Raw genomic sequence first — 20,207 nt, forward strand, 5'->3', positions numbered from 1 at the left:
GAAGGCATTTGAGGTACGATTGCTCTAAAATCACAGGTCTTGGGACCAGATTACAAAACTCATGAAACATCACATCGTCCAAAAAGACATTTTACTCAAAAGAAACAGTTTGACAATCGCTGTGATCCTCCGTCTGCCAAGACATTTTTGAGTAATATGCCATTTTTGTGGGAAGAGGACATCTGAACCTGAACCAGTTGTATTAAAAAAACAACAACAACTTCTGCGTTCCATCAGGTCAGAGGTCAGGCAGCTTTCCTCCCGGGGGATCCTGGGTAATGGAGTCCTCTCAGGAGAGGCTTTAAAGGCGACCGGTTCATGACAGCTGCAGCCCGTGTCATGTCCCTCCACAGCCTGGAAGCTGTTCGGCTGAATGCTGAATGAGAGATGCGGATCGAGGCCGGTTCAGAAACAGACAGAAAACCTCTCTGACGCTTCAGAACGATCGGCTGGACAGGAAGCTCCTCTGGCCACGAATGTAGATCAAAACATTTTTATTCAGAGACGCGACTCAGACGGTTATTTGGCTCAGGAAGGAGGAAATAGAGGCTTTGCAGTTGCTTCCTGAATCTAAATCCAACAAATGTATCAGGTATCGAAGTCGGACAAAAGGTTATTAAGCAAGATGTCGGACGCGGGATTGATTTCCAAATGTGGGATCTTGTGAGATTAAACTGTGGTTGTTAGAAGATCCAACTTCCTGTCAGGAAGTGTGCCCTAAAGCGTTCACTTATTATGGTCTGTTTGACTCTAACAGACCATAATGCACTAGATGAACATCAGGCTGTATAGAAGAAGACTAGAAACTAGAGATTGAGACATAAACTCATGTTTACAATGTTTACTGAGGGAATACATCAAGAGAGAAGTAGAGTCACTTATATAGACTTCTATACAACCAGAGGAGTCGCCACCTGGTGGTCAGGAGAGAGAATGCAGCTTTAACACATGAAGCATAGACTTCTATACAACCAGAGGAGTCGCCCCCTGGTGGTCAGGAGAGAGAATGCAGCTTTAACACATGAAGCATAGACTTCTATACAACCAGAGGAGTCGCCCCCTGGTGGTCAGGAGAGAGAATGCAGCTTTAACACATGAAGCATAGACTTCTATACAACCAGAGGAGTCGCCCCCTGGTGGTCAGGAGAGAGAATGCAGCTTTAACACATGAAGCATAGACTTCTATACAACCAGAGGAGTCGCCCCCTGGTGGTCAGGAGAGATACTGCAGGTTTTAAGACACTTCAGCATCGGCTTCACTCGGCAGAACTGGAGGTTGACTCTTGGAGCCGACGTGTATAATTTAAAATCCCAAATCCATACAAGCGTAAAAGAAGCTTGTGTGCTAATCCAACATGTAAATTAAGGCCAACTAAAAAGCCGACGTCATCTCTGCACAAAATCAACCTGGTGGCTGTTATGAGCGTATGAATTATACATTAAACTGTTGTCTTTGGCCTCGGAGGCGCTTTCCCTCTTCAACATGGCTGCTGCAGGTCATTTCATGTCAACTGAAAGCCGTCTATTTTCTCCACTTTCCTTTTTTTTGAGTGTCGCATCCTGTCCAGTGGTCGTTTCCTGTGCCAGAGGGGAAATGGCTCACGTGTGTCTCTCGACAGTCTGGTTTTTGGCTTGAGAAAATTCCCAATACATAAATATTTAGATGGGTTAGAACCAAATGGACACCAAACACCCGACTCAGACACCGGCTTCGATGGCGTGTATATGTTTCAGCAGCGGCATGTTGTTGTCAATGAATGGTCCCAAACGGATTACATACTGGTCACGGGGAACCTCCACTCAACACCCCACCACCACCACCACCACCACCACGGCAGACAGACAGGCAGACAGACAGACTCATGAACACACAGACTGGAGAGAGAATGGGTCTTTGGTTAGAGCAACTTGGTGACAATCGACGTGGGATTGACCAATAGAGAGAGAGCTTGACTAGTCAAGTTCACCCCCGTCTCGTCCTGGAAAGATAAAGGGAGAGCGTCAGCGGGACGGGGACGACACGGAGGACAGGGATGAGGGACGACAAACAACACAACGATGACACAAACAGCAAAACAAACACTGAGGAAAAGGACGATTGAGGCGCGACTGGAGGAGACGAGAGCGACACATGAAGACTTCAAGAAAAATCCACCCCACTGGTTCCTTTACGCTGTGACAGGAGGCCAGGTTTCTGTCTAAAAGGGGCTCATTTTGTCTTTTTGTCTTCATTTTATTCGACAATCTCCTTTCCCAAAACTAACCAGAAAAAACAACAGCGCTCGGCTGATGTTCTCTTAACTCTGGAGCAGTTTTCCTGCTGTTTGCGTCTCTTCTGAAGCCTTTTGAACTGAAAGATCTCCACAAATATCCTTTGGCGAGGACATGAAGTCGCATTTCTTTCAGTGTTTTGCTGCCAAGATGTGCAGGTGTGCAGGTGTTACCGAGGCACACCAGCCCCATGTTGACTGTCATTGGATTGGATGACTTTGCAGTGACAACACGACTACAACATGCATGTTTTATTACTTTTACATGTACATTAGTTACCATTAGCTATTGTTTCACTACTCTAAATCAAAGCTATGGCAGTGCATACTTACCTTTTTGCGTTTCTTTAATATAAAAAAACCTGTTAAATTGATTTTCCCATATTACCGCCCATAATTAGCATAATGCATCTCTGAGTTATGACTTCAAATGTATTTCCTGAGATCGCGGGGGCCGATCAGACTCGTCCTTGATGGATGTTTTGTGCCAAAGCGCCACAAAACTTTGACTTTGTGTTAGCGTTAAAAAGGGGGTGGAGTCTTCTTCGACAGGCATTATGACAACAAAGACCACGGCCAGAGGATCGAGGACGAATGAAGCGAGACACTCGTGGAGACGACGAACTGACACACAGGCGGCCAGAGCGCTGCCGACGCTGAGCGAGCCGGCGTGGACCGGTCCGTTCAGTCCGATGGGATGGCTGCATTCCAGAACATACCAACACACACTGTAAAAAGAGACTAACATACTCTCCATCCACCGGTGCGCTCCTTCGTTTCGAGCCAAATGGGCGATCCCGTCGTCTCAGTTAAAAACAGAGGTTGGCTTCACAAGCAACACAATTTGGGACTCAAGTCGTATATAAATGTTGCGTCAAATTTGGGATCAAGTGTGTGAAACAACACCCAGCTGGAGCGAACAGGAGGTGAAGTGAGTGGAGAGATGTTTCTCCACACGTTCGCAGTGTGGATCCCCCAAAAAATACAGAGACAGCGGGACAGCGAGTGCATCTCAAAAGGCATTCATGGACAAGAAGGGGAAGAGCACTGATGGGGAACGAAAAGGTAAGGCCATGTGCTATCATCATCATCATTGCTCAGAACATTATCAACAACAACAAAAAAACCAACATATTTGTAAATTGGTAAACCTTTGCAACACCTTCATCCTCCTCGCCATGTGCAAACAGCCCCGCGGGGGAAAGAAAACCAACAAAAAAGCAGCAGAAAAGGTTTCTAACCCTCTCGGTTGCAACCACGGTGAAATGGAGGTGCGAGAGTAAAAGGACGCAGGTTTTTCTTTCTTTTAAAGTAGCATGCTAATAAAAAGGGAACAGCACAGGCTGAGAGGGCGGTCGGGTTTTGGGTAAACACGCGATGGGAAGAAAAACCAGAGGAAGTGAGGCTTTGTTTGGAGGTTGGATTGGATTTAAATGTAAAAGAGACGGCTCTTATGCTTTTAAATCCATATTTGGCAGACGAAAGGCAGAATTCAGTCCACGGGCGGTATCAAATGAAAAGAGGGCCGGGAGCAGGAGGAGGCGGAAGAGTAAAAAAAGGTAAGAAAAGGTGTCTTTTTTTGGGGCGTTGTGAGGGTTTCTCTGGGACGGAGTCTACCTGTTCCTCTCGCAGCGCCTGCAGCTTTTTCGTCTTGCTCTGCCGGTAGTACTCCATGATCATCATGGCGGCGTAGATTTTGCCCACCGTCAAGTCTGTGGCTGCTGAGAAAATGACAAGTTACCCTGCAAGATTAGACCCGAGCGAGATGGGACCCTGAGCCGTGGGGGGGGGGGAGGCGAAACAGAGAAACTCACATCACAACATGCGGATACACCAGCAGCAGCGCCAACAGCTCTGTTTCGTGCAAATCATTTTTTAAAACTGGATGTTTCAATATTTCCGTCGTCAAAGGATATTTGGTCAGTGGGAACCGATGCTACAAAAAAACACTGTGTTGGACGAGCAAACATAACTGCACAGCATCCTCTTCCCAACTCACAGAGGGACAAACGTGGACTTTTCAATATGCATTATAATATTATAATATGCATGCAAACATACTTAACTTTCATGCATGCGTGCACCCGTTGGGTTCACAAAACAACTCATTCTCATTGGCTAATAAATCTTTCCAACACAGCGCTTGAACTCCTTTAAACGTACTGATGAAGCTCAGCTTGAGACAGTGATAAAGTTAATGCAGCAAACAAGCTTTCAGACCAGCTTATTATGATTATTATGGTGCAGCTATATGCATATAAAGGCAAGACAGAAGAAAAGGTCCGTTTCTTCGCTGATGATGTGCTTCTGAGCGCAGAAGACAGATTTACGTTTTACTCCCACGAAAATATATCAAATGGCCAAATGTTGGGTCTAAGGAAATAGTCATCATAAAGGAAAGTATAAAAATGTTGTCATCTTGAGACAACATGGGTAACCACTGTCCAAACATCCACGTGAAGCTTCAAGTGAAACAGAACTGAGCTTGCTCTGCGGCGTACAACCAACACGCCAGTTATTACAACACTGCACAATTATTACCACAACGAAGCCGATAGTCTTTTCACAGGCAGATGCGTTTCCTATATCAAACCATTGAGCATTCTCTTGTAATTTCACTATCAACCTTCCATATCAAACCTTGCGTTTGTGTATTAATCTCAGCGTTAAGGCTGAGGACCCGGTGGCCACCTCACTAGGAAAAGCTCTGGACAAGCCTCAGTCAAATGATCCCTGGAAAACAGGAGCTCAATGTTTTTCTAAAAACTCCGGACATCCCCGGAGTTTGGATGAAAAACACGCAGACAAAAAAAAAAATCAGAAAAATATTGAGCTTTGTTTTGGTTGTCAAATAACCGTGGAGGTGAACTGAATGAGCGGCGTCCGTTTCAAAGTGGCATGGCTACGAGTCGTACAGCATTAACCAAAAAACGAGTAAAGAACGTGTGATAAGATCTGACCACACATATCTCGTACTTATGTGTGCAAGACGCCTCAGTGACCGCCATGCATTTAGCCAAACAACTTGATGCTTTCGCTAAAACATGCATCATTCACAATGCATTTTTGGAATAAACCTATTAGCCTCAGATCTGTTTGACTAGTTTATCTGTGGTTTAATTCTTCCTGTAGTGAAAAGACTTCTATAGAGGATCTTCTATAGTAGGCACCCCCTGATACCAGGACCTTCTGAATGGGCGGAAAGATCAGTGAAGGTGTGTGCGCGACTGTGTGTGCGACTGTGTGATCTACGTGTCCGTGCATTATTGTGCATTATTGTACTCTTTGAAAGCCTGAATGAACGGAAACTGAGATCAAGCTCAGCGCGCGGTTAGCAGAGCGAAGAGGACGGAGAGGACGAAGAGGACGAAGAGGCCGGCGAGGACAAAGTGGACGGAGAGGACGAAGAGGACGAAGAGGACGAAGATGACGGAGAGGACGAAGAGGACGGAGATCCCAGCTGTGTGGCGAGCGCTTCAGAAAGCGAGTGTCGGCTTCACTAGAGCAGTCGTCCACAACCTTCTGTGCGTCTGGTGTCGGATAACAGTTTCACACAGCGGTCTTCAAGGTGTGGAGGATATGCAGATATAATGATACTTCCTGTACACTAAGTACATCAAAAATACAACTCACCATTACGCTGAGTTGCCGCCGTATTACGCAGCGCGAGCGCACGAGCATCACCTGAAGGGTATACCCAAAATCCTGATATTGTCTTTTAAATGCAGGTTCATTTTTCCTCTGAAGTTGTAGGCTCTTCTTCTGTCTCCTCATTGGTGCTTTTACCTTTTCTAAAAAAAGCTCTACAAAGACGTCTGATTTTGTTGTTGCTAATTGTTGCTAGCTTGTAGGCTTCATTTTAGGGATAACGCGTCAAATGACTGAGACGAGCGTCTTGACATGAGTCGAGATGCACAGGCGGATCTATCCGGCCTTTCAGACCTTGATAATCAATAAAAGTCTGTGTGGCTCTGTACGAAAGGACCCACGGACCGGTACCGGTGGCACAACAGCATTCAGATATGCCGTGGCCTGTTAGGAGTTAGCATAGTTGTTTTTTTACCAGCACAAACGAGTCAAGAGATCTTCGCGTACCGAACGTCGAGGGATTTGAAATTCCCTTACAGGTCGTGGATTTGGACCGTCCGTCTCCATGCATTGGGACGTAAATGGGGGATTGACGCCGTCCATCGTGGGTAAAGTGACCCGATATCGCCGCCGTACGAGTCATCAACGTTTATTATACACCCCCCCCTGCGAGCGAAGGATGCCGATACCCAACGTCAAGGCAATCCGTCCTAGAGGTATCTCTAGGATACGTTTTGGGTACAAGGAATCTCCGCGGGTGTCGGGATGTATTTCATACGCGTCCGTTCGGTCGGTGCAGGTGTTTATGCTGTCGTGGCCCTGATCAGGAGATGCGAAGCAGTGGGTGACACTGTGCTGGTAGAAGCTGTCCTCTCGGTGAGTTGGTGATTGGAGACACATCGACAACCACTATGCGCCGCTTTTGTCTGCAACTCACCCTTGTGCGGCGTGACCAGCAGGTCCAGGGTCTTCTGCGACAAGTTGGGCCAAATGGCCATCATCTCCTTCCTCAGCTCCGCGTCCATCTGGTGCTTGTCTGCACCGCCTGGGAGGCGGATGCCAAACCAGAGTGCCCACACACACACACACACACACAGACACACACACACACATCATTTGTTCACACAGACAGCACACATTCATCCATACATATGCAAACACCCCCCACACATGAACACGGGGCAAAGAAGGTGTACAGACGGCACAACGGCACAAAATCCCCCCAAAAATAAATTGTATTCATCCATTCATGCGTGCACACATTCACCCAAAACAAAAAGGTTGTTTGTTAGAGTTTTGTTGAATAATTAATACAATCAGGGTTCATACACATTCTGACCAATGGATTTCCATGACTTTAGATCGAATTTCCATGACTTTTATATGACTTTAAACCAAATTTCCATTACTTATAACCCAATTTCCATGACTTTAAACTTAATTTACATGACTTAACACAATTGGTATGACTTTAAACCAAATTTCAATGACTTCAAACCAAATTTTAATCACTTTAAACCAAATTTCCATGACTTTTAACACAATTTCCATGACTTTAAACTAAATTTTCATGACTTTAAACCAAATTTCCATGACTTTAAAGCAGAGTTCATGACTTTTAACCAAATGTCCATGAGTTTCAACTAAATTTACATGACTTTTGACACAATTTTTATGACTTTTAACCAAATTTCAATGACTTTTAACCAAATTTCCATGACTTTTATAACTTTTAACCAAATTTCCATGACTTTTAACCCAATTTCCATAACTTTAAACCAATTGTCTATGAGCAAACATGTAGTGAAATCTGTGTGTAAACAGTTTTTTCAAGGACTTTTCCAGGCCTGGACTTTTCCAGGTTTTTTCATGACTGTAAGAACCCTGCACAATTATCTAGACGATTCTCGTCGTGGAGAGACAGAAAGAAATTGAGAGGTGAATGACGTCATACCCATAAAACACCAGGAACACACCAGGCACAGGTAAACAGGTACGATAGAAGTCAAAGAGTCGTACCCTTGGCGATCTTTATGTCCAGTGCCGTCCGGATCAGAGCCATGAGGGTGGAGTTAAAATGCACCGAGTTGTCGTCCGCCACCGGCAGATCCATGCGCAGCAGCCTCTGTGGAGAGCCAGTCGGGATGAGAGGATGAGAAAGGGGCGTGTCCTCGCTAAAGCATTGCTGTGCCTGAACCTCGGGGGCGGGGGGAAGGGGGAGGGGTTTTGGGGCGCGGGGGTTGAGAGAGCTCCATAGACAGCAGCCAATTAGAGGTGGACTGGTTTTTATTCAATCGTTCCCTGAGACGGACTAGAGGCAGAAGAAAAGGGTAACTGTTGACAAGTCAAGTCAGTAAACTTCCCTTTGAGGCTCTTTAACTCGTCCTCTGATGAATCCGTCCTACATCAAGTGACCGTTGAGTCTGCTGCACACTTTTTCAGGAAGGGAACATTTTCATTCGTGCATGCGTTTGCTCGAGGGGGCAGGGGAGGAAAAGAAACTTGCGTCTCCTGTGTTTCCAGTGATAATCTACGCACGGCTATCCAACGAGAGGCCGTCTGCTTCTAAGCAACCGTGAGAGCCGAGAACCACAAGGAAGAACAATCGGAAGCCAAAATGGCCTCCGACCCAACCTGTGCCCATGTTCCCTAAATGTGTGAATGCATTGGGCGCATTCACACATCTCTGTTGTTACACACATGTAGATATCAATATTAACACATACAGTACACCAAACCCACATACCCCGCCCCCCCCAACCCTAAACCCCTACACCCCCCCCCACCTCCCTGCCCACTTACACACAACTATTTTCACAGACTGCAATTACGGGCGCTTAATTGCAGTCCTTTGAAGACAAAATAGGTCGACTGGAGAACAATAACAGTATCACTGGTGTAATTCTGCTATTTTTCAGGAGACTGCTGTAGTTTGATTTATCTGAGGCATCTGCTATAGAGCTCCCCCTACCTGTAAGGAGGTTCCCTGTCTTTCACAAGTCCACACTGTACCAGGTAAACCCAATGGAGGAACCCGCGGATAGAACTGAACAAGCCGGGGGCCCCGAACCGGGGGAACCGCTCGCCGTACCTATCCCGACCCGTCGGCGTCCATTGGGTTTACCTTCCGAAACATGAGCGTTGGGCACTCACGATTTTTGGGCATGCACGGCAGCACAATGGCGATGGTGGGGTTGTGTGTGTGTTTGTGTGTGTGCATGCTTGTGTGTTCATGTAGGGCATGCCCCAAAAAGCCGAGTGTTTGCAGGGGGGGCAGGCATCCACAGCGCTCGGCGTTGCAAGCAGACGGGGCTCGATGGCGCCCGAGCAGCCATGCGACAGAGAGAGCGACGACGGCATGCGACACAACGCCCTCCCCCGGAAAGAAAATCCCCAACAAACCCCTCGGACACACAGAGCATGCGGCATGCCTTCTTTACTTCACTCCCATGTGTCTAAGCCCCAAACTCCACCGCCCACCCGGCTACACCCAAACCCCTAAACCCCCCCGGCCCCCCTCCCCTCCCCGCCCTGGACTTCCCCTCAAAACCCAATTCCACAAGGACGAGTAGCCGTGCATCCGCACAAAGAGAGTATCCTCAATCCGGCCCGGATTGATCGTACAGATTTACAGATTTCCAATTTTTTTTCTTCTCTTTCTACATTTTGTACATTTGTGGTTCCCTTAAATTATCAAAGTCAAATTGGATAGCGATGGTGGTGTTTCATATCAAGTCAAGATCTCTCTCAATGCCAAACGGGTGCAGTGTCTTAAGGGGGGAGGGGGGGAGGGGAATTGTCAAAGTTAGGGAGGATTAGAGTTGTGGCATTCCCTGGAAGAAGAAAAAATGATAATAGAGAAGATCAAAAAGAGATGATTGACGTTTTTGTTTTTTGTGTGGACCAACCAGACTTTATCGTAGCAGTACTGTATGGGTAAAGGGGGCGGGGTCTATCCAAAGGGTCACATGGTCAGCGGTTAGTCGAGTTACAGGCGGCTCTGAGCTCGGTCATGAGATGCAGTTACAGATAAAAAGGGAAGGGCGAGAATGAGGAGGGAGAGGAGGATCGTGAAAACACTGAAAGAGGAATTAAAGTGAAAGTGGGTCAATTGGGAATAACAAAGAGAGAGAGAGAGATATAAGTGTGTGTGTGAGTGTGTGTAGATAGAAAGGAAAGAGAAGAGAGAGGCTGAGAGGTACAAGAACAAGACAAGAGATAAAGACGAGGACTAGAACAACACTGACAGAAGTTCACTAGGAAGAGGTCAGCATAGCGACACAGATATCGAGAGCGCTTCGTGTCCACTGAAGGATCCAGAACTTTGCCTCTGAGCGTCAAGAGCTCCTCTCTGCTCTGACAAGAAGAAACCAGGAGGTCAGAAATGTCCTTTAGTGGACTTGAATCAATGAATACCAGAAGGCTTTGATGGCTGAAGGATGTGATGGAGATCGCTGCCAATACAGGTGGACATTCTGGAGAGAGTGGAAGCAAAAAGAATAAAATAAAGAACAGAGAGGAGGAGGAGGAGAAGAGGAGGAGACAGAGCTGGCCTGGTGGACGGAGGGATGAGGACATGAAGATGCTGATTGCTGACGGACAGGTGGAGGCAGACGGACAGAGGAGGAGACGGGAAAGAGAGGAAACAGGACAGATAGAGGGAAGAAAAGGAGAGAGAACAACAAAAAATGAAGAAAAGACGAAGAGAACAACAGCAGGAAAATATGAACCGACACCCAGATTCAAGAGAAGTTGAGCGTTATTTAATCAGCAAAAAAGTTGGGTTACAAGCTGCTCCCGCTAGCTCCCCGCTGTAGCCAGCTAGCGCTGTTGCTAGCCCTCCGCTAGCTCCCAGACAACCACCGAAGGTAGCGGTGCCAGCCCTGGCTCGACGCCCGATTTGGGCAGTGGGGACGCGGGCAGTAGCAACAGCAGCTAGCTTGCTACAGCAGGGAGCTAGCAGCAGCACTAGCTTGCTACAGCGGGCTCAACCACCGAAATTACAGGAGATAAAGAGAGAGTGTCACTTTAAGGACTGGATGCCGAACATCAGTACTTTTTCTTTGATACTTGGTATCGCAAAACTGTCCTGATTAGAATCTAATAATACAGATTATGTCATATTATGTCACGATGCTTATGTCATCTAAAAGGTATGCATTGAATTAAGCAGCATGTTTTAATCAAATGGAAAAGTTTTCACGGTTATGAATTGGCGACGGGTGGAAGTCGACACCACAAGCAGCGATGAGAAGCCTCACGATATTATTCTAGGCAAATCTGGATGTCAATTAGAGAGAGAGAAAGAGAGAGAGAGAGAATAAAAGAGAGGAGCGACAGAGTGATGCTCTCTGGCCGAGAGAGAAAGAGAGAGAGAAAAGTTGGACAACGAAGACAACGAGGCAGCGGATGCTGAAATGCTCGACCTGGATCTCTACCTGCTGGTCTGAGACACAGAGACGCTTCTTTAGGTGTCAAGAAGAAGAAGAAGAAGAAGAAGAAGAAGAAAAAGCATCTCGGGGGGCAAAAAAGACGAGAAACTAGAAGGGCCGGACTTTTCCTACCCACTTTATTTATTATTATGATAAATATTATTTGTTTGTGCACAGTAGTGTGGTCCATGTCTGCACCACGGCGCCATCCACAGGAATAAGAGACGCAGCGGACTGAAGACAGGCGCCCTGGCCGGTCCTTCTGTACCCGCATCGTCAGCAAACAGTCGCACTTTGAGCTGTGGTGTTTAGTTTGTTTTTGGAGGGGATGAAGAGATCTGCACATAACGATGTGTCTGCGATTACGTAATGCTCAGGAAGAACATGAGCGATGACCTCATTGCGTTCGTGTCCTCGTTGGCCTTCGGCGTCATTCACAGGATGTCCCTTGTTTTTGTTAAACGAATCAAAAGCTTTGACACGTAATGTACGATTTATTCATGTGCAAGCTTATGCCGTCTTTCCTTTTTATGCCGTCTTTCCTCGTGGTAAAAATGTGCAGACATCAATTCAAACACTATGAAAGTTTGTTCGCTTACTTTACTTTAAATTTTTTTAAAGCTTCTTAATTTCGTTCTGGGATTTCTTTGTCAGATCTGGGATGGAGATCTACGTCTGGACGTCGGTGCGTTGCGTCCGTGCAGGTTGCAGAAGGACCGGCAAAGCCTCCTCCGTTCCCTTACTCCTGCGGCCTGACGGGGAGGAGGAGGGGGGAGGACGTGAGGGAGGAAGGGGGAGTAAAAGAAAAAGAGGATCGACTACCACTCCACTATCACTTCACTTCACTGCACGACAAAAGCCCATCACTCCATCCCCGCGGTCGGAGAGAGAGAGAGGAGAGGACAGCGCTCACCACCACCACAACCACCACTAACAGACAATGAGGAGGACACCGCTGGGAGGAGGAGAGAGGGAGGAAGGGGGAGGTGGAGGAGAAGAGAGGAGGAGGAGGAGGGGAGAGAGGAGTTTTCAGCAGATGAGAGAGGAGAGGTTCTCCTCATCGGCGATGGGGAGGTGAGGACGGAGATGGGAGGGGGAAAGGAGGGAGGGGAATGAAGGGAGGAGGGGGAGGGATAGAAGGGGAGGAGGGGGGTGGTGGTTGTAGGGGGGCGGAGAGGTGAGGTAAAGGGGGCGGGGCTACCTTATAGGCGACCCGGGCGGGACACCTCTTCCCGAGGCCTAGCGGCGGACACATGTGTCTTAGCATCTGATACATGTCTGTGTAACTGATCCGGCCGCTGGGGTTGGCCACGAACACACACACACACACACACACACACACACACACACACACACACGTTCCATCAGCCACACACACACACACACGACAGACAGGACAAACAAAGACGGACGACGTGAAAACGTTAAAAAAAAGAGGCAAAGTGACGAGAGGGAGGAAGAGGAGGAAGACGAGGACGCGGACGCACAGAGGAGAGTTTGGAGGAAGGGAACAATAAATAAAAGAGGGGAAAAGAAAGCGACAAAGGAAAGGAAGAGGGGGGGAAACAAATACACAGAGGTTATTGTTTTGATCGCTGTGGACATGTGGTTGCTGTGGCGAGAGAAAGAGAGAGAGAGAGAGCGAGGGAAAGAGAGAGAGAGAGCGGGGGAGTGGCTTCTAGTCTGGTTCACCATAGAGTACATGTGGGAGGGGTGAGGCGGGGGAGGGGAAGGGGGAGGGGTTTAGTTTCGTTAGTCGTTGAGATACACCGTTCTATGCTAGGTTTTGTTTGTTGTTGTTGTTGTTGTTTGCCCTCTTTTTCAGATAGAACTGGCAGCGCCGCAGAGATCGGCGTGAGTCAGTGCAGTCTTGTTCCCCAGAAGCTGCCCCTCCCTCCCCCCACCTACCCAGGTGCATCATGGGAAGTGTGGGCCTGACAGCGAGAGGCCTCCGCTAACGGGGGGCGTGGTCAGCTCGCCGTCAAACGTTTTGGCCGCTTACGTCTCTGGTGGCGTCCAGCGAGCGACGGCATCGACCTTCTCCTTTTATTTATCAACTTTTTTTTTTTACCATATTACCCCACTAGAGAGCTCATAGTACCATATTACCCCACTAGAGAGATCATAGTACCATATTACCCCACTAGAGAGATCATAGTACCATATTACCCCACTAGAGAGATCATAGTACCATATTACCCCACTAGAGAGATCCTAGTACCATATTACCCCACTAGAGAGATCATAGTACCATGTTACCCCACTAGAGAGATCATAGTACCATGTTACCCCACTAGAGAGATCATAGTACCATATTACCCCACTAGAGAGATCATAGTACCATATTACCCCACTAGAGAGATCATAGTACCATGTTACCCCACTAGAGAGATCATAGTACCATATTACCCCACTAGAGAGCTCATAGTACCATATTACCCCACTAGAGAGCTCATAGTACCATATTACCCCACTAGAGAGATCATAGTACTATATTACCCCACTAGAGAGCCTATACTACCATATACTAGTACCATATGTAAATATAAATACTCATCATCATAACGTGCCACCGGCTGGACGCCACGAGGGGTGAGCGGTTAAAATATGTAGTTTTGAGGATTTTGGGGGCGAAACTGACCCGTAAAGCTGCCGACGGGGCAAATTACTGAGAGACACCTGGTGGACACAAGACCTGTTCATGTGGAAAGTCCTGACCCACACACACACACACACACACACACACACACACACACACACACACACACACACACACACACCCTTTCCGACTGCAGATCCTCTCTGTGAAGGATAAGAATCGGACTTTCTGGATTTCAAATACGCACAATCAGAAACAAAATGGCCGCCTGGCGTCCGGACTCTGGTGTCTACGGGTGAACACATCGGTGTCATTTTTCCCAGCGTTCAGTCAGAAGACAATAGCGAGTGCAGTGCACCACCTCATGCTTGTGTGTGTGTGTGTGTGTGTGAGTGTGTACAAGAGTTAGTGTGCATGTGTGTGTGTGTGTGTGTGTGTGTGCATTTCTGCATTGTCCCAAACATTCTCATCGTCATGGCAGAATGCATATGCAACATAACACCCCCCCGAAAATAACAAGTTAAATAAATGATTCAATGGTGACGTGATGAAAACAACTGGATAATGCAAAAAACAAATAAAAAATTAAAATACAAAATCAAACCAAATGAAAATTAAGCGGTTAATACATAATTTGTTTTAAAAAGTGAGGAAGAGCGACATTCATTCCAGTCCCTCGAGGCGAGCAGGTTGCGTTTTAGTTGGTGCTTTAAGGGGTTTGGTCCAAACCTTGCAGGCCACCCTATGGGGGCATTTCTTGCCAAGGCCCAGGGGAGGGGAGATAACTCTCAATAAACTGTACATATCCTTATAATGTATGCGCCCGCTGCAAGAGAAATACAAGGAGGGGAGGTTAGGAACACACAGAATACTGACGGAGAGAGAGAGAGAGAGAGAGAGGGAGAGAGAGAGAGAGAGAGAGAGAGAGAGCATTCATTTACAGTGAGAGCTACAAGGTGGAGGACACCTTCCTCTCATGCATAAACATTAGAGAGGAAGAGGAGGAGGTAGAAGAGGAAGAATAAGAGGAGGAGGAGGAAGAGGGGGCGGCTTAACTGTTAGAGAGAGAGAGAGAAAGAGAGAGAGAGAGAGAGAGAGAGAGAGAGAGACAGAAAGAGAGAGGCTGTAATCGGCCTCCCTCTTCAAACTGCTCATCACATGATGAGTTTCCTGTTTCACAGCATCACTTCCTGTTTGAGGCCCCGCCCCCCGTTTGTTGGGGTTCAGAGGGTTCAGAGACTAGACGCTGACATTGGGCGTAACGGCCTCTCTGTAGCGCCCAGTAGCGCTCTCCAGCGGCCTGTAGCGCGCTGTCGCGCTCTGTAGCATCCTGTAGCGCTCTGTAGCGCTCTGTAGCATCCTGTAGCGCTCTGTAGCGCTCTGTAGCATCCTGTAGCGCTCTGTAGCGCCCTTTAGTGCTCTGTCACGCTCTGTAGCAGTCTGTAGTGCCCTGTAGTGGCCTGTAGCGCCCTTTAGTGCTCTGTAGCACTCTGTAGCGTCTGTAGCGCTCTGTAGCGCCCGGTAGCGCTCGGTAGCGCCCTGTAGTGCCCTGTAGCGCTCTGTAACGGTCCACTCACCAGGCGGCTGGGTCGTACTCGGCCCAGATCCTTACATACTCGTCCAGGTGGTGCGGGCCCAGGATGGAGGAGTCCCGGGTCAGGTACTCAAAGTTGTCCATGATGACGGCGACGAACAGATTCAGCATCTGGAGAACGAGGACGAAGAAGAAGAAGGAAGTGGACGAGCTTCATCGCTAACAGGTCGGACTCTGTTTCAGGTTTAACAACCGAGCGCATTCAAAATCAATAAAGTTTTTCTTGGTCAAAAGGGCAGCGGGTGCTGCTACAGATGTGTGATGTCGTGTTTTATGAATAAAGTTAACAAATGTGAGATGGGTCAAACCTCATGAGTATGTTTGGACTGTTTGAGGCTTTTTAAGGGTTCTCACCAGGAAGGAGCAGAGGAAGATGAAGGACACAAAGTAGGTGTAGGCGAAGGTGCTGCCGCATTCGGGCTCGGTGTTCCCGGAGGCCGGGTCGCATTCCTTCCCGCCGAGGCAAGCCAGCATGATGTCGTGCCACGCCTCGCCCGTCGCACTCCTGCGTGAGCAGAGGTAGCGTTCAATGGAGAGAAAGATGCGTTCAATGGAGAGCGAGGCCATCCACCACTCTGTGGCTGCTTTTGGGAACATGGGAAATCTCCACAATCAGAAGCCGATTGTTGCGTAATGCTGCGTTCACGCCAAAAGCGTTGCGAACGTAACTCGCGCCTCTGCTTTATAGTCGTTGAGAAACTTCCACATATGTCAGAACATCAAACTCCATCGAGTTCGCAACGCTTTTGCTGTGAACGCAGCGCCAGAGCTCGCTGCCTCACCTGAAGAGCAGCATGAGGGCCATGATGAAGGTCCTGAAGTTGTTGTGCTCGTTGATGGCGCTGTCGCCCTCTTCGTCCAGGTTCAGGTTACCAAACAACTGCACGCAGAAAGAAAGATGGAGGAGTTTAAGAATTGTAACTTGATGAAAACATGAAACTATGAACTAAAAGTTGCAGGAAACTCACCTGCATGCCGATGATGGCGTAGATGAAGAAGAGCATGGCGATGAGGAGGCACACATAGGGCAGAGCCTGCAGGAGGAAGAAGAGGTGTCCATCACCATTGTGTGACCTTCAGGTGTGTGACCTTCAAGTTTGACCTTCAGGTGTGTGAACTTCAGCTGTGACCTTCATGTGAAACCTTCAGGTGTAACGTTCAGGTTTATGACCTTCATATGCGTGACCTTCAGGCATGACCTTTAGGTGTGTGATCTTGATGTGTGTGACCTACATACGTGACCTTTATGTGTGACCTTCATGCATGACCTTCAGATGTTTGACCTGTAGGCGTGTGACCTTCATGCGGGACCTTGAGGTGTGTGACCTTTATGTGTGACCTTGAGGTGTGTGACCTTTATGTGTGACCTGCAGATGTGACCTTCATGCGTGACCTTCATGTGTGACCTTGAGGTGTGTGCCATTTATGTGTGACCTTGAGGTGTGACCTTGAGGTGTGTGACCTTTATGTGTGACCTTAATGTGTGATCTTTATGTGTGACCTTCATGTGTGACCTTGATGTGTGACCTTCAGGTGCTCCATGCCGGCGTGCGTCCTCACCTTGAAGGACTGGACGAAGGTCCACAGCAGGATGCGGATGGTCTCTCCCTGCCGCAGCAGCTTGATGAGGCGAGCCGCCCTGAAGAGCCGCAGGAAGCTCAGGTTGATGAAGTTGTTCTAGCAGAGAGAGAGAGAGGTCAGCTTCACCCACAGGCCACGCCTCCTCCAGCTCAACACAAAGAAACCAGGAAAGAGAGGTCAAAGAGGGGCGGGGCCAAACCCAACGAATCATAACCAACACAAACGTAACGGCTCTTCGTGGGTTTAAATGAGAGGAGGACAAAAAGGAGGGAAAGAAGTCAAAAGAAAAGACGAAAGAAGGAATAAAAGAGAGGAAATAAGAAAAATCATAATTCTGTAAGGTCATCATCCAATCTGGTACAGCAGGAGGCTTTTTTCTTTTTTTAAGAACCAAATGCACTGATCGTTGGGGGCAAGCAGGCCACACAGGATGGAGCACAGTGCACTGTGCCTGTCAACCACACACACACACACACACACACACACACACACACACTCAGTCTGGAGGTCGTCTGCGACTATAAAAATGTTTTGGCTGGTCGGATGAACTCGGTACAGTTTCACACTTTGATTTTTCTCTTCTCCGGTTCTAAATTAGGTCTAGTTAAGCTAAGCCTACTTAAGTTAAACCTAGTTAAGTTAGGTCAAGTTAAGTTAAGTCTTGTTCAGTTAGGTATAGTTAAGCTAAGTCTAGTTAAGCTAAGCGTAGTCAAGATAAGTCTAAGTAAGTTACATCTAGTTAAGTTAAGCCTACTTAAGTTAAACCTAGTTAAATTAGGTAGATAAGCTAAGTCTAGTGAAGTCTAGTTAAGCTAAGTCTAGTTAAGTTAAACCTAGTTAAGTTAGGTCTAGTTAAGCTAAGTCTAGTTAAGTTAGATCTAGTTAAGCTAAGTCTAGTTAAGCGTAGTTAAGCTAAGTCTCATTAAGTTATGTCTAGTTAAGTTAAACCTAGTTAAGTTAGGTCTAGTCAAGCTAAGTCTAGTTAAGCGTAGTTAAGCTAAGTCTCATTTAGTTATGTCTAGTTAAGTTAAACCTAGTTAAGTTAGGTCTAGTTAAGCTAAGTCTAGTTAAGTTAAGCTCCATTCTCCAGCAGCAGCTCCTCAGTGTCTTGAGGTTCCTGCGTTCTGAGGATAAAGACGTTTAGTCCACTGAGCAGAAACGGCCTTCAGCCGCTGGAGAAGAAGCAGGAACATGAACAGAGGAGTTAAAGTCTCTCAAGAGGAATCAAGAGCTGACCAGAGAGAAGACTCGAACGCGAGTGTGAAACTGAACCAACACAACTCGACCTGGACTCCTGGGTTCCAGACGCTCGTCGCGGAGAGGAATAATTGTGACGGGACAACAGCCAGACTTCCTGCTGAGAACCAGACGTCCAGTGGTTGACAAGCAAGGCGGGAAGAGGAGCGTGGAGAGGAGGGAGCGAGGAGGCGAGGAGGCGAGGAGGGAGGAGGTGAGGGACTAGAGCAGCCTCGGTGCAGGCGTGGTTCAGCATGTGCAGCAAACGTATTCACTGTGTTTTTCAGAGGGAAAGGACCGGCCGACATGCAGACCGGCAGGCGGCCAGCAGGGGGCCGAGCACATCCACTCACATTTAGTTGCACTACAAAAAAAAACATGTGAATTGACCGTTGAATTGAGTTGTTATAAGCAGTTTAATCAATTTTACCAAATCCATCCGGATTGGAAAATTAGCAAAATTAAATATTCTGTGTGTGTTTGTTTTTAAAAATAAAGAATGTGGAAAAAAACAAACATGTATTACAATAATCATGATCATCTCTGTGTTGTCATCCAGGAAGCACATGCACTGGGAGTCGAGGGTTGAGGCTGGTCATGGTGGGGGGGTGGGGTTATGGGATGGAGGGAGGGGGGGGGGGGGCATGACCAGTGAAGATGCAGCAGAAAGCTTTGAGAGATAAATTACAAACCAACCAGATTCTACATGTGCCAAGATGTAGAAAGATGAATGGGGAGGGAGTTTGAGTTTTGTAATTTGTCATTTTTGTTGTTGTAATTTGGAGTAGATTGTGAGTGGGTGAGAGACATTTTTTTTGTGGGGAGGGGAGGTGGTGGAGAGGGAGGGGGGGGCATGGCACACCATCATCATCATCATCATCATCATCACAGCACCACCACCATCATCACAGCACCACCACCACATGGCATGGCGCAGCACGGATGGAGAGAACACGATGAAGGATTTCATAGTGCATTTTGATTGGATGGATTATTTTTTTTAGTCATCAGAGGGGGAGGGGGTGGGGAGGGGAGGGGGGAGGGAGGGGAGGAGGGGGGCGTAGGGCGCCAACAAAGTAGAGAGGTTTTTAAAGAAAGCATGTAAAGAGATAGAAGAGGGAGACGGAGTCATTACGGGTGTCATCAGGGAGGCAAGTGAAACACAACTTCAAGTCAGACAAACAGTTCAGAGAAGCGACATGAGGACATCGGTTCAAGCCCCTCTCCGGCGCCGGAAAAAAAACTAAAAGAAAACCCGACGGGTCTCTGTGGAAGGTTTCGCACGCCGCGGTCCGTCCATCGTGGCATTAAAAAGCGCCTAGTTTGATTTTCCGCCATTTTGAATTCGGTAATAAAACATATTCTTGCCCACTTCTCCTAAACACTCGGTCCGATTCTTACAAAACTTCCCGTGGATCATCATTGGTTCAATGTGAGCAAACGATATCTTTCCCTTTTTGATATCTCATTGCGTTTAGAAGATATGAACCAATTAACCTCTTCGGGGCGTGGCTTAACACGTCAATAGTGTCCGGACATTAAAAGTTTGGCTTTTTGGTTAAATGCCCACAATGGCATCTCGCTGAGTCTTCATTTCTGCTCATTTAAATATTTGGCTCTCGTGCAGGTTTCACTTAAAGGATCTGGTTCTGGTTCGGTAGCTACTAGCTTAGCTTATGAGGGGATTGTCATCCGATAGAACCGGCTGCACTAACAGCTGTTTTTCTGGCTTCGCCCACAAGGGAAGCGTCGCAACCTGCCGCCATCATGTGATCACGAGCCAACACTAACAACATCTTCAACTGTGCTGAAGCAGCAGGTTCTGCTGCTGCCAGCCGACGGAGAATCAATCGGACGTCTGAAACGATCAGTTCACCCATGACAATTAACGTCCGGCGGGAACGCTA

General features: G+C 47.5%; 1 protein-coding gene across 12 annotated transcripts in view; it reads right to left on the bottom strand.

Annotated features, from left to right (window-relative positions):
• The window catches only part of cacna1ab (calcium channel, voltage-dependent, P/Q type, alpha 1A subunit, b), a 77,378-nt gene that overhangs the window by 14,701 nt on the left and 42,470 nt on the right, over nucleotides 1–20,207 (bottom strand). For 9 of the 12 annotated variants that reach the window (XM_068604262.1, XM_068604266.1, XM_068604265.1 and 6 more), the window contains exons 32-40: nucleotides 17,044–17,160; nucleotides 16,452–16,517; nucleotides 16,266–16,363; nucleotides 15,838–15,988; nucleotides 15,467–15,594; nucleotides 14,619–14,715; nucleotides 7,878–7,983; nucleotides 6,796–6,903; nucleotides 3,888–3,991 (exon numbers count right to left, since the gene is read on the bottom strand). In XM_068604262.1, coding sequence (XP_068460363.1) covers nucleotides 3,888–3,991; nucleotides 6,796–6,903; nucleotides 7,878–7,983; nucleotides 14,619–14,715; nucleotides 15,467–15,594; nucleotides 15,838–15,988; nucleotides 16,266–16,363; nucleotides 16,452–16,517; nucleotides 17,044–17,160 — 975 coding nt within the window. Of the gene's footprint in view, nucleotides 1–3,887; nucleotides 3,992–6,795; nucleotides 6,904–7,877; nucleotides 7,984–12,491; nucleotides 12,589–14,618; nucleotides 14,716–15,466; nucleotides 15,595–15,837; nucleotides 15,989–16,265; nucleotides 16,364–16,451; nucleotides 16,518–17,043; nucleotides 17,161–20,207 lie in introns of all 12 variants that reach the window. The other 3 variants (XM_068604259.1, XM_068604256.1, XM_068604257.1) reach the window with 3 other exon arrangements.

Source organism: Clinocottus analis, unplaced genomic scaffold (assembly GCF_023055335.1).
Source record: "Clinocottus analis isolate CAN_PGR_092001 unplaced genomic scaffold, fCliAna1.0.p SCAF_66, whole genome shotgun sequence".
Taxonomy (NCBI): domain Eukaryota; kingdom Metazoa; phylum Chordata; class Actinopteri; order Perciformes; family Cottidae; genus Clinocottus; species Clinocottus analis.